This window comes from Hoplias malabaricus, chromosome 5 (genome assembly GCF_029633855.1).
Source record: "Hoplias malabaricus isolate fHopMal1 chromosome 5, fHopMal1.hap1, whole genome shotgun sequence".
In the NCBI taxonomy this organism is placed as follows: domain Eukaryota; kingdom Metazoa; phylum Chordata; class Actinopteri; order Characiformes; family Erythrinidae; genus Hoplias; species Hoplias malabaricus.
In genome coordinates this window covers 33,870,215-33,882,621 of record NC_089804.1, presented here as the reverse complement: position 1 = coordinate 33,882,621, position 12,407 = coordinate 33,870,215, and the positions used below count along the sequence as shown (strand labels likewise).

The window sequence follows — 12,407 nt, the reverse complement described above, 5'->3', positions numbered from 1 at the left end:
TCACTCTCCTACGTCCTTGCCCTAAAAAATAATGGTTACATCATTAGTAAATAAACAGTATATTTTACCTCTTATTTTGTGCTGATTTCATTTTAACGTTGCTTTAATAGTGTAAAACAGCAGTGACAATAGTAATTATAAAGTGAGATCATTTGAAAGAACGCCAATCTACGCTAAATGAAGATGATTTGTTTCTAATATTTTAGTACATGTTAATGATTATTATTAATACTTATATTTAATGATACACACTTGTTTGAATTGGGAACATTTACCTTTCCAGCATCTCTACTCTTGGCTCTCAGCTTATTGACCTGGGACTCAGCGATGTCAGCACGCTCCTGAGCTTCCTCCATCTCATGCTGTACCTTCCTGAACCTGGAGAGGTGAGTGTTGGCCTGCTCCTCCTGTCAGTGAAAAACGTCAGACATTTTAGGTTTCTTAATAAAGGAGCAATATCTGCATGTCATTTTTGCAATGCATGTCCAGTTCTGTAAAGGCACACTCACAGCTTCCTCAGCTTGTCTCTTGTAGGCCTTCACTTTGAGCTGCAGCTTGTCCACCAGATCCTGCAGTCTGTTCACATTCTTCTTGTCTTCCTCAGTCTGAAAAAAATAGTTAATTTAGACTCGCTAGCTTCATAATTAATTATGTCATACTCTTTACATTACTGTGTTATTGTTTACCTGGTAAGTGAGTTCTTTCACTCTCCTCTCGTATTTGCGGACGCCTTTAACAGCATCAGCGCTGCGCCTCTGCTCACCTTCAACCTCAGCCTCCAGTTCACGCACCTGTAACAAAGTATATCATGTTAAATTAGAACTGATCAGTTAAAGAGATCTAAACTATTGTAACAAAACCACATTACAATTGTGTAAAGACTATAGCATACCCTAGACTCCAGTTTCTGGAGCTGCTTCTTTCCACCCTTCATGGCAAGGTTCTCAGCCTCATCCAGACGATGCTGCAGGTCTTTGACTGTAACCTCAAGGTTCTTCTTCATCCTCTCCAGGTGAGCACTGGTGTCTTGTTCCTTCTTCAGCTCCTCTGCCATCATGGCCGCCTAATGTATAGGCCATGGACATTTTGGTTGAGGATTTTGCATTAATATTTATATGGGAAAATTATCTATGCAGGTGAACACTCACATCAGTGATGGCCTTCTTGGCCTTCTCTTCAGCATTTCTTGCCTCCTGGACTGTGTCATCCACCTCACCTTGGATCTGCACCAGATCAGCCTCAAGTTTCTTCTTGGTGTTGATCAGGCTGGTATTCTGTTGAAAGAGAACAGAAAATATGATAATGTGATTTGCTAAGGAATGTAAAATGTACAGCAAACTCAAAATCTATTAGGACATACCTGAGAGTGCAGTAGTGCCACACGCTCACTGGCATCCACCAGCTCCTGTTCAGCCACTTTGCGGCCCCTCTCTGTCTGTTCCAGTGCAGATCTCAGCTCCTCAATCTCTGCCAGCATCAGGTTATTCCTGCGCTCCACCATGGCGACCTGCTCCTTCATGTCTTCTTGTCCTCTGACAGCCTCATCCAGATGCACTTGTGCGTCCTTGTGTGAAAGGAATCACAGATATTAAAATCATAAAACTACATAAAATCAAAAAGTAAAGAGAAAACACTGAAGGCTTACCTTGAGCTGTCCTTGGACGTTCCTGAGCTGTTTCTGGGCTTCAGCAGCCTGGCGGTTTGCGTGGCTCAGTTGAATCTCCATCTCATTCAGATCTCCCTCCATTTTCTTCTTCACTCTCAGGGCATCATTTCTGCTTCTGACCTCAGCATCCAGAGTGCTCTGCATGGACTCAATCACCCTCTGGCTGTTCCTCTTGATCTGCTCCATCTCCTCATCCTTCTCAGCCAGTTTTCTGTCAACCTCACCCTTCACCTGGTTGAGCTCAAGCTGGACACGAAGGATCTTGGACTCTTCATGCTCAAGTGTGCCCTGAGGATTTATGGGCACATAATGTTAAACAATATAGTAAGAAGACAATTTTTTATGCTTACTTGGTGAGATTTATACATGGTGTTACCTCAGCTTCTTCAAGAGCAGTCTGGATTTCTGATTTCTCAGTTTCCACAGTCTTCTTTGCCTTCTCCAGCTCGTGGATGGTCTTTCCAGTTTCTCCAATCTGTTCAGTCAGGTCAGAGATCTCCTCTGCAGAAAGGATTAGAAATTAAGAATTTTTTTTATATTTTATCCACTAATGTGTATGTGCTTACTGTAATTGTTAAGTCACATACGCTGCAGATTCTTGTTCTCTCTCTTGAGGGTCTCTAACTGGTCAAGGGCTTCCTCATATGAGTTCTTCATTTTAAACAGCTCAGTGCTGAGAGAGCGAGCCTCTTTCTGTGCTCCCTCCAACTCAGCCTGACCTTCCTCGTACTTCTGCTTCCATTCTGCCAACACCTGAAAAGGTTGAATGAATATAAACATCAATTCCACTGAACCAGTTAAGTGTCATTCTGTGAACCAGTGTCAGCCAGCAAATCACCTTATCAAAGTTTCTTTGTTTCTTATCAAGATTGGCTGCCAGAGAATTGGCTCTCTCAACATCAATCATGAGGTCCTCCACTTCACCCTGCAGTCTCTGCTTGGTCTTCTCCAGAGAGGCACACTTGGAATTCACAGCTTCAATAGATTCCTCAGCATCCTGTAGGCGCTGGGCAAGTTTTTTCCTGAGGAGACAAATTTGTGTAATTTAATGTCCATATCTGGTAACTGCATAAGATATTTACTTTCTGACACTGTTCAGATTTTGCTTACTTTGCCTCCTCAAGCTCCTCAGTACGCTGGATGGCATCTGTTTCATATTTGGTTCTCCACTGAGCCACCTCACTGTTGGCCTTGGACATTCCACGTTGTAGCTCAGCCTTGGCCTCCTGCTCTTCCTCAAACTGCTCTCTGAGCAAGTCACAGTCATGACGAGCTGATTGGACAGCATGAGCCAGAGCGTTCTTGGCCTAAAAAGTGATAATAAAAACATGTATAATAATAACATTAATAATAATAATAATATTAATAATAATAATATTAATAATAATAATAATAATATTCAAAAAATATTATATATGAATAGTTCCAGTGTTCCAAATTCATATAGGCTCTTGCTAGTATTGCAGATGTATGATATATCTTGGAAACTTTATGTAGTATATTCATTTGTTTCAAATCATTTTGTATGAAGCACTTTCTTTTTGATGCTACCTTTACTTCCTCTTCAATTTGTCTCTTGAGCTCCTCAATCTGCTGCGTGTAGGCTTGTTTTCCTCTGGTCAGCTGAGAAATAAGTGCTTCTTTCTCTTCCAGCTGACGGCCAAATTCACCTTGGAAAAAATATGGATAATTTGAGGAATGTTAAGCAATATCATTGTTTGTTTTTACCAGTTTAGTTGACCTGGCTTTAATTACCATTCTCAGTCTGCAGTCGGGCTCTTTGTGCACTCAGGTCGTTCAGCTGACGGACATGCTCATCATTTTTAGCTTTGAGTTCACCCAACTGGTCCTCAAGTGTACGACACATCTTCTCCAGATTTGCCTAGAAATATAAGCAACAAAATATGTAATGGATTTACTGGCCACAAATAAAAGATGTTTATATTTTATCTAATACACAACACCTCCATCCCATTCAACGTGTCATCTGAATCACTGATACTAAAAGGGAACTGTTTTTTAAGTGGCATTTATATGTGATATTTCTGCCAACCACATGTATACCTTCAATTAATTTATCATTTTCTGTTTTATTATATAACATGAACAGACCTTTGCTTTGGCCACAGCCTCCATGTTACTAGACAAGTCATCTATCTCCATCTTGTATTCACTCTTCTCCTTCTCCAGTTTTTGTTTGACTCTTTGAAGGTTGTCAATCTGCTCTCCGAGCTCAGCAACACTATCAGCTTGTTTCTTGCGGAGGGCAGAAGCAGTGGCTTCATGCTGCAGAGTGGACTCTTCCAGATCACGTCGCAGTTTCTGGAACTCAGCCTCTCGCTTTTTATTCATCTCAATCTGAGCAGCAGTGGCACCACCAGCTTCCTCCAGCCTCTCACTGATCTCTTCCAGTTCTCTGGAGAGATCAGCTCTCTGCTTCTCAACTTTAGCACGAGCTGCACGCTCAGCCTCGATTTCCTCCTCCAGCTCCTCAATACGAGCCTGATAGAGATACATGTATTAGGCCTATGTACTCCATTAAATGTGGTAATGCACAATAGAGTTTGCAGCAATTAATTACCTGGAGCTCCTTAATCTTCTTCTGAAGCTGAGCACCCAAGGACTGTTCATCCTCAATCTTGCTTAGAAGTTGGCTGATTTCAAAATCCTTCCTGTTGAGAAAACAGAGCAGGGATACGATTTTTTCTTGTTTCCATATACTGGCATTTAATTTTTCCACTTATGTGATATATTTTATGCGTAGCAGTATACTTTTTGATCTTCTCGTCAGACTGCTGCTTGTCGTTCTCCAGGTCCATTATAGACTCCTGGGCCAGTTTCAGGTCTCCCTCAAGCTTCCTCTTGGCTCTCTCAAGGTCCATACGGAGTTTCTTCTCTTGCTCCAGTGAACCTTCAAGCTGTATTTAATGAAAACCAGCAGTTTATAGAATGGCAAAAATAGGCAATATGATTAGTTTATAATGTAAATTCTTGTCATAAATGTTGTTTTACAAGATCTTACATCATCCACTTGTTGTTCAAGCTTTGTCTTGGATTTGGTCAGGGTGTTGACTTTGTCTTCCTCTGCCTGGAGGTCATCAAGAGTTTGCTGGTGTGCCTCTTGGAGAGCTTTCTTCTCTTTGGTAAGTTTGGCAACAGTCTCATCCTGAGAGGCCATCTCCTCAGTCAAGTTCTTCACCTGTGTGACAATATTTTTTTATCTTATGAAAAAAGCAAATGTTGCTTCGTCTTAATGTAAAATTGCATATTTGTGGAGAATAAACATCCACTGACTACAGTTATATGTTTTAGATTTTAACCTTGTTCTCAGTGGCATGTTTCTCCTTCTCCACTTTAGCCAAGGTGAGCTCCAGATCATCAATGTCTTTCTTCAGCTCAGAGCACTCATCCTCCAGTTTCCTCTTCTTGGCGGTCAACTCAGCATTAATTTCCTCTTCATCCTCCAGTCTCTCGTTTGTCTCTTTGAGTTTGGCTTCCAACTGGATCTTGCTCTTGATGAGCCCCTCACACCTTTCCTCAGCATCAGAGAGGCTCTCAGATTCCTGTCAATGAGACATAGTTTTAAATATGTCCAATAATTTCTCAAATGTAATGTAATCATCTTTGAATACTTACAGATGCTACTTGGAGTTGCAGGTCATTTTTCTCCTGAAGAATGGATACCATCTTCTCCTCAAGCTCTTTCTTCTTGGCCAGTGCCTTTGCCAGATCCTCCTTCATTTTCTCAAAGTTCTCTTTCATGTTAGCCATTTCTTTCTCAGTCTCTGCACTCTTCAGAAGAGGCTTGATCTTGAAGTACAGCTTCATCCATGGCCAGTGTTTCACATTCATGAATGAGCGGATGTTGTATTGGATGGAGTAGATGGACTCTCTGCAGTTCAGGATGTACCAGTTTAATATGCTGCTTCATCACCTTAAAGTTTGTTATTTCACAACATCATAATCTAAACATAAGATACCTCCTCTCCATCATCTTGACAAACTCTCTCCTCATAAGGTAGCCACGGCACAAGGCTTGAGTCATTGTGACAAGATTTGCTAGTTTCTCATCTCGCAGCTCCTCAAGGGTACCCAGCAGACCAGCTTTGAAGAACACCTACAAACAGATAATTTAATGTTATTTATCCACTGTTAAATGTTACACCTACATGTTTGCATCCCATACACCTATAAACTGCAAAGTATGTAAGTTGCTCTTTACATTTATAGAATCATGTTCAATTATGATGCTGTTTAAAAAAAATTGTTTGTTGTATGATGTGCACACTACCACTTTTATTTCATGTAATGATGGCAAACAACGAATCATCTGCTCATCTTTCCAAGGAGTAATTCCTGAAGCATTCTTTCGAAAGTTATTTACACGTATGATATGCTGCCAAAAATAAAATCTTACAGATTCAGTAATTTAACTCACTTTGGTGTGTCCAAACTTGTACTGGGTGTGGTCCACATCAATGGAGCCCAAGAGTTTTTCTGAGGCTTTCTTGTTGTCAATGAACTGTCCCTCTGGGATCACACTGGCATTCAGAACTTTGTATCTGTTTTAGAAATTATAAATAAGCATCAGTTTCACTTTAATTCTTAAATACGTTTGAGTGTTGGAAAAACTTTGAATTTGAAAATGACCTTTGCTTGAAGTCAGCGTAGAGGATTCTGCTGGGGAATCCCTTTCTGCAGATTCTGATACCCTCCAGCACACCATTACACCTCAGCTGGTGGATGACCAAGAAGTTCTCCATAAGACCTAGAGGGATAACATTTATGTCACCATGTGATAGACTTCAATATGTTGCCTTAATATTTTCAATACTTAAAAGCAATAAGGAGAACATGCCTGGAGTCTTGGACTCATTGGGAATCAAGCAGCGCACAAAGTGAGGGTGAGTGCTCCTCAAGTTGGTCATCAGCTTGCCCAAGTTCTCCTGTGAAGTTTTATGTATTTTTTATGTTATGCCACGGTATTTTGCATTGGATACATTTTGTGTAGTTTTCCATGCTTATTGTTGACATGTAGAACTTTTGTCAGTGCATTTCATATTGTAATATGTATGTGATCTTACTCTGAAGAGAGCAGACACTGTCTGGAAGGAACCACCCTTCTTCTTGCCAGCCTTCTTTCCACCACCAGCATCTACAGACAATTGAAATTATTCATCAATATTATGTCATTAATACTTTTACTAATACATTAGTACTTTTACTGGTACCAATTTGTGCTGATAATATTTGAAATACTTGTATATATTATATTGTAGGGTAAACAATTTTTGGTGATCTTACCATCAGCAGATGCATGAGCTGCGTACAGGAAGGACAGCAGTTTGTTTCCTGATTTCTGGTAGAGCTGCACAACAGATTCATTCAGTGGGTCCTTGTTCTTGTCCAGCCACCCTGAAATGTTGTAGTCCACAGTGCCAGCGTAGTGCACCAGGGAGAAGTGGGCATCTGCCTTGCCTTTGGCAGGCTTTGGCTTCTGGAAAGCGTTACATTTGCCAAGATGCTGGTCATGGAGCTTGTTCGTAAAGGAAGTGTCTGTTGCCTTGGGGAACATGCACTCCTCTTCAAGGATGGAGAAGATGCCCATTGGCTGATGGGTGAGAAAGGATGTTTATTAGACAGACCTATGTAAGAATGGCTTTTTTACAGAGAATTGAAAATGACTGCAATCTCACCTTCTCAATGAGCTCAATGCAGGCAGCCAGGTCCATACCAAAGTCAATGAACTCCCAGTCAATTCCTTCTTTCTTGTACTCCTCTTGTTCCAGCACAAACATGTGGTGGTTGAAGAATTGTTGCAGTTTCTCATTTGTGAAGTTAATGCAGAGCTGCTCCAAGCTGTTGAACTGTTACAGTGTATAAAACGTGATATTTAAAGATTTTGAAAAATGAATTTTACAAAACTTTAAGAATGCACCTTAAATGCAGCTATTATTTACGTCAAAGATCTCAAATCCAGCGATGTCCAGCACACCAATGAAGAATTGCCTTTGTTGTTTGGTGTCCAACATCTCATTGATACGTATAACCATCCACAAGAACATTTTCTCATAGATTGACTTGCAAAGTGCCATGGTAGCATTATTGACCTGTGGAGTTAAAGAATCTGCTTTGATTGTCTGTTCATTTTAAAGGGTTTAATCCCTAAACACTTCTTGTAGTGTCACCATTAAACATTACCTGGGGTACGGTCTGGCCTTTGGTCACAAACTCGTTCCCAACCTTCACTCTGGGGTAGCACAAGGCTTTCAGCATGTCAGCTGAGTTCAGGCCCAGGAGGTAGGCTATTTTATCAGCCACTGAAATGAATGAGTAAAAGTGTTATTGAATGTCATTTGCAGGTCTGTACATTACTTACACTCTCATAAGAATTTGTTGTATATACCCTCAGTGCCGTCAGGCTCAGCCTGCTCCTCTCTCTGCTTCTGCTTGAACTTCATGTTCCCGTGATGCATCACAGCTCCGGTCAGTTTGTAGATGTTAATTTTCTCATCTGCATTGAAGCCCAGGATGTCAATAGCCGTCTGTGTTTAGAGAAAAAGATTGGACTGACCGATAACTGAGAATGAGAAATATTGTCACAGCTTCTGTAGAAGTTCAGTGAAGTTTTACTTACATCTGTGGCAATGAACTCCTCCACATCATTGATGCTCTTGACTGTGATTTCACCCTGGCTGATCATAGGGTAGTCATAGGGGTTGGTGGTGATGAGCAGTGCCTCTGTGTGTAAGGATTGATAACATCAAACATAATAACAATAACAAAATTATATAGTATCAAAGACATTTCTGTAGATTTTGTACCAAGCAGCTCTGGCTTGTGTCCAGTCATGAGCTGGTAGAAGATGTGGTAGCTCCTCTCAGCAGAAAGCTGGAAAGTGACTCTTGACTTTTCCAGTAGATCTGTTCATAGATTGTTAAAAAAACATCTGTCATCTTTGTCCACTTCAGTTGTATTTCAGATATGCACATCATGCTAAATTGCAGTTTCACTTCATACATAACAAAACTTCAGAAAAATGGCTGAAATCACCAGCAGTCCCTGAAACGTACATGTTTCAATATCAGCTGAGGCCAGCTTGCCGGTTTGCCCGAAATGAATTCTGATGAATTTACCCTGGAAGCCAAAATATGTTTAAATTAAATTCATCTATTTTCATGGCAATCATATTTAGTTTTATTCTCAGAAGATATTCTGCACTATTTGTTAAAACTCACAAAACGAGAGGAGTTGTCATTCCTGATGGTCTTGGCATTACCGTATGCCTCTAGCAGTGGGTTGGCTGCAACAATTTGGTCCTCCAGTGAACCCTAGAGGTGACAGCAGTTGTTGCAGTGAGGAATTCCATCAGAAATTCTCTCATAATCCTGAAACAGTGATTTACTGACCTGCATTTTGCCAGCAACAGGTTCTGCTTGCTTCTTTCCAGTCATGCCAACCATTGCAAAGTACTGGATGACACGCTTGGTGTTCACAGTCTTTCCTGCACCAGATTCTCCACTGTGGATAGAGTTAGAAGAGTTTAATGAACTGTGAATCATTTACAAATGAGCATACATACAATATTGAAAGTAATTAATAGTAAGGAATATTGCTAAATAATACAAATCTGCACTCACGTAATCAGGACAGATTGGTTTTCGCGATCTGTAGGAACACATGAGATACATTAAGTACACATCAACAAATGTATGTACTTTCTGTAAAACTACAGTTGGTGATAGTATTAAATATTTATAAAATGTTGTTTTTAATTAAACTAGTTGAACAATATATTACCTGTGAGCATGAACTGATAGGCGTTATCAGAAATGGAGAAGATGTGGGGTGGGGCTTCAATTCTCTTTTTGCCTCTGTATCCAGCCACAACTTTTGCATCGTATACTGGGAGCCACTTGTAGGGGTTCACAGTGACGCAGAACAGCCCAGAGTAGGTCTGACATTGTGAACAGAAACATTGTCAGGAGTTTGTTATGATATAAATACTTAATTAAAATTTAAAAGTTTTCAGTTTAATTCAGTAAACTCACGTAGATCATCCATGCTGCATAACGCTCTTTGAGGTTAAACAACACACAGGGCTCGTTGAGGTGGGTCATCATGGCCATGTCCTCAATTTTGTCGAATTTGGGAGGATTCATGGGAAAGATTTCATCCTCCTTAACTGTGAGTTTCTGTGAAATAACGAACATTACAGTATTACACAGGAGTACAATTTGCTTTAACATTAATGTTGGTCTAAAGCCTTCTCTAGTCTGAGCTTCTGCTCTGTGCAGTCCATACACATTCCTGAAGTGAAGTGTAATTACAATCGTACTTAGCAGACTAATTTTATAATTTTTATGGAATGTTATTCATTATATTATTGATATATCAACATGCAATTTTAAATGGCAGTCCATACATGAAATATGACATGAAAGAATCAAGTTATATGTGTGTTATATAAAGTTTTTCTGCAACAGTTCTTTTAAATCTAGTAATTTGGAAAATAATAATTAACATTTTAATAATTAATATTTCTACTTACTTTGCCACAGAGAGTTTCGACTGTGGCTTTGCCCCCCTCTTTACTCTTCAATGTACCTTTCAGGTACATCTCAGCAGGCTCACACACAAACACTGCTGTTTTAGCATCAAAAGGTTTGTTCTGGGCCTCAACCCTCTCTTTCTCTGACTTCCGGAGGTACATGGCCGCCGGGCCAAAACACTCCATCTCTCCATCCCCCATGATGACGTTTTACTGCGGAGACAAATATTGTTTGACATACTCATTGTAAACTCACAGTAGTGTGATTCCTGTGGTTAAAGTCATGTACTGAGCTGCAGTTTCTGGATGTTGTGGCTTTTTTCCATCTTACACAACTTTGCATTTCTTTAATTTTTTTATTTTTTAAATAGTTTTAGTTAAGTTTTGACAGACTGCCAGCTCATATAGAGCATGTCACTACATACATCTTACCTTTTTGTCCTCAAGTGTAGAATTTGTGAACAGAGGCCTGGCTGTGCGCAGATTCTAAGAGAAGGAATAATGAAAGGTCAGAATAAGTTAATTTTAATCAAATAAATTATCAGATTTCCCCACGATGGAGTGAGTATTTCTAAAGATTGGAGACATGCTATTATTCAGAAAGACATACAATGTCCCCTCACCTTAGCAGGGGTCCTGGGGTAGCCTTAGTGCTTGGAGGAGCCTCTTATATAGCTCCATGAATAATCACTCAGCACAAGTTTCATGCTATGTTTGGTCATAGATTGCTTGATGTTCTTTCACCCTATGTGGCAATGATGTAGCTCTGCTCATGTATCATCTTGTACTCTCAAGTACTGGTGTTCTGCATCAATTCACCACAATACTTAATTATTTACATGTATTAATAACATTTTTTATTACCAATAGACAATATGTGGATTTCTGTCTTTGTATTGTAAAATAAAAAGCTGGAAACAGTCTTTTTTGATAACTTAATCATTTCAAAATATATGTGCATTATTTTACAATACTTTTATGGACATTAGCAATGATTGGTGGTTAATGGGAATATTTATTCTAGGTCGCTATGTGCTGTTCTAATGGACACACTAACGGTTAGATTTATTTTTAAGTTTGCATGCTTGGCACTTTCAAAGGGATTCTAAAGTTACAAGAAGAGGGTGCTTTTTAATGGGATTTGGCAGTGAAGAACCTTAGATCATATTTGGAGAAGCTGTTTTTTGTCACTGGTGTTTTATGTCAGGGTCAGTGCAACGTTTCATGATATAAATAAAATACTCTGCATTGCCAACTGGTTCTGAACCTTCATTGCCTTGTATAATATCAATCCACCATTTTGGACGTTTCTCATTGTCCATATGTTGAAGTGCCACTTTCTAATAAAAAACAAGTTTTGTGGAGAATCATCAATTGTTATTTCAACCCACCGCTTCTTTACCAGACATTGTAACATAAGCTTCTGGGTTGAAAGTTGTAAGCATTTGAAATTAGTTATTTTTTCATTCTACCAGTACAGTTTTTCAGCATTTTCAGATGTTTATAAATATACATTTACAAAATCCTTACACCTACTATCTCCCTGAACTAAAATATTGTGAATTGTAACTGAGCAGAGTGCACCCTCTATGGAAGATGTATTACAAGTACCAGAATATAACAGTTCCTTCCAAATGAAAGGTAATATGTACTTGGCAAATGATGACTGGTCAGGAAAAGTTCATAGAGTATTGCTTGTAATGACTTGGCTCATAAATTGAAATTCTGACACACAATATCTTAGTATAATATTCACATTAGGAATTAATGCAGATATAGAAACCATACAAGTCGTGCTCTCAGAAGTTGAGAATGCATTCCATTTCTGAAAGTGTTATAAAAGGTTTTAGCCAGACCCTCTAAGAGCTTTCTGGATGTTCAACAAGGGCACACTCTCTAGTAAGCCTCTTCCTTTATTTCAAATATATTTGTGGATTTTTCTGTTATTGTTTGCAAATTTAATATTGTAACCTAAAGTTTACCTATTAATCTGTTTACAATTTGAAAATGTATACATTAGTTCTTGTACATTTTATAATATAAGGTAAAGATATCATGAGACATTTGTCAATGTTCTTGCATGGGTTTAATTGGTACCATGGCACCATTTGAGTCCATGTGTGTTCCAAATAAGTCTGTATCATTGTTTATTTGCAACATTAAAACATTTATTATTTCCAAATAAATAAA

At 39.2% G+C, this 12,407-nt stretch overlaps 1 protein-coding gene across 1 annotated transcript; it reads right to left on the bottom strand.

Moving 5' to 3' along the window:
- Positions 1–10,418, bottom strand: LOC136697045 (myosin heavy chain, fast skeletal muscle-like). Its single transcript, XM_066671925.1, has 39 exons — positions 10,218–10,418; positions 9,718–9,861; positions 9,467–9,623; positions 9,307–9,334; positions 9,076–9,187; positions 8,905–8,985; positions 8,740–8,803; positions 8,491–8,589; positions 8,304–8,407; positions 8,073–8,211; positions 7,868–7,986; positions 7,627–7,776; positions 7,363–7,533; positions 6,953–7,277; positions 6,751–6,821; positions 6,525–6,612; positions 6,317–6,434; positions 6,105–6,228; positions 5,647–5,783; positions 5,303–5,558; positions 4,987–5,229; positions 4,689–4,865; positions 4,439–4,584; positions 4,248–4,338; positions 3,779–4,168; positions 3,422–3,548; positions 3,218–3,336; positions 2,777–2,973; positions 2,505–2,688; positions 2,254–2,419; positions 2,043–2,167; positions 1,646–1,954; positions 1,361–1,564; positions 1,149–1,274; positions 893–1,063; positions 687–791; positions 510–605; positions 276–407; positions 1–21 (listed from the first exon to the last, which is right to left on the bottom strand). Exons 1-39 carry the CDS (start codon positions 10,416–10,418, stop codon positions 1–3), a joined length of 5,817 nt encoding a protein of 1,938 aa, XP_066528022.1.
- Positions 10,419–12,407: the final 1,989 nt, after the last annotated feature.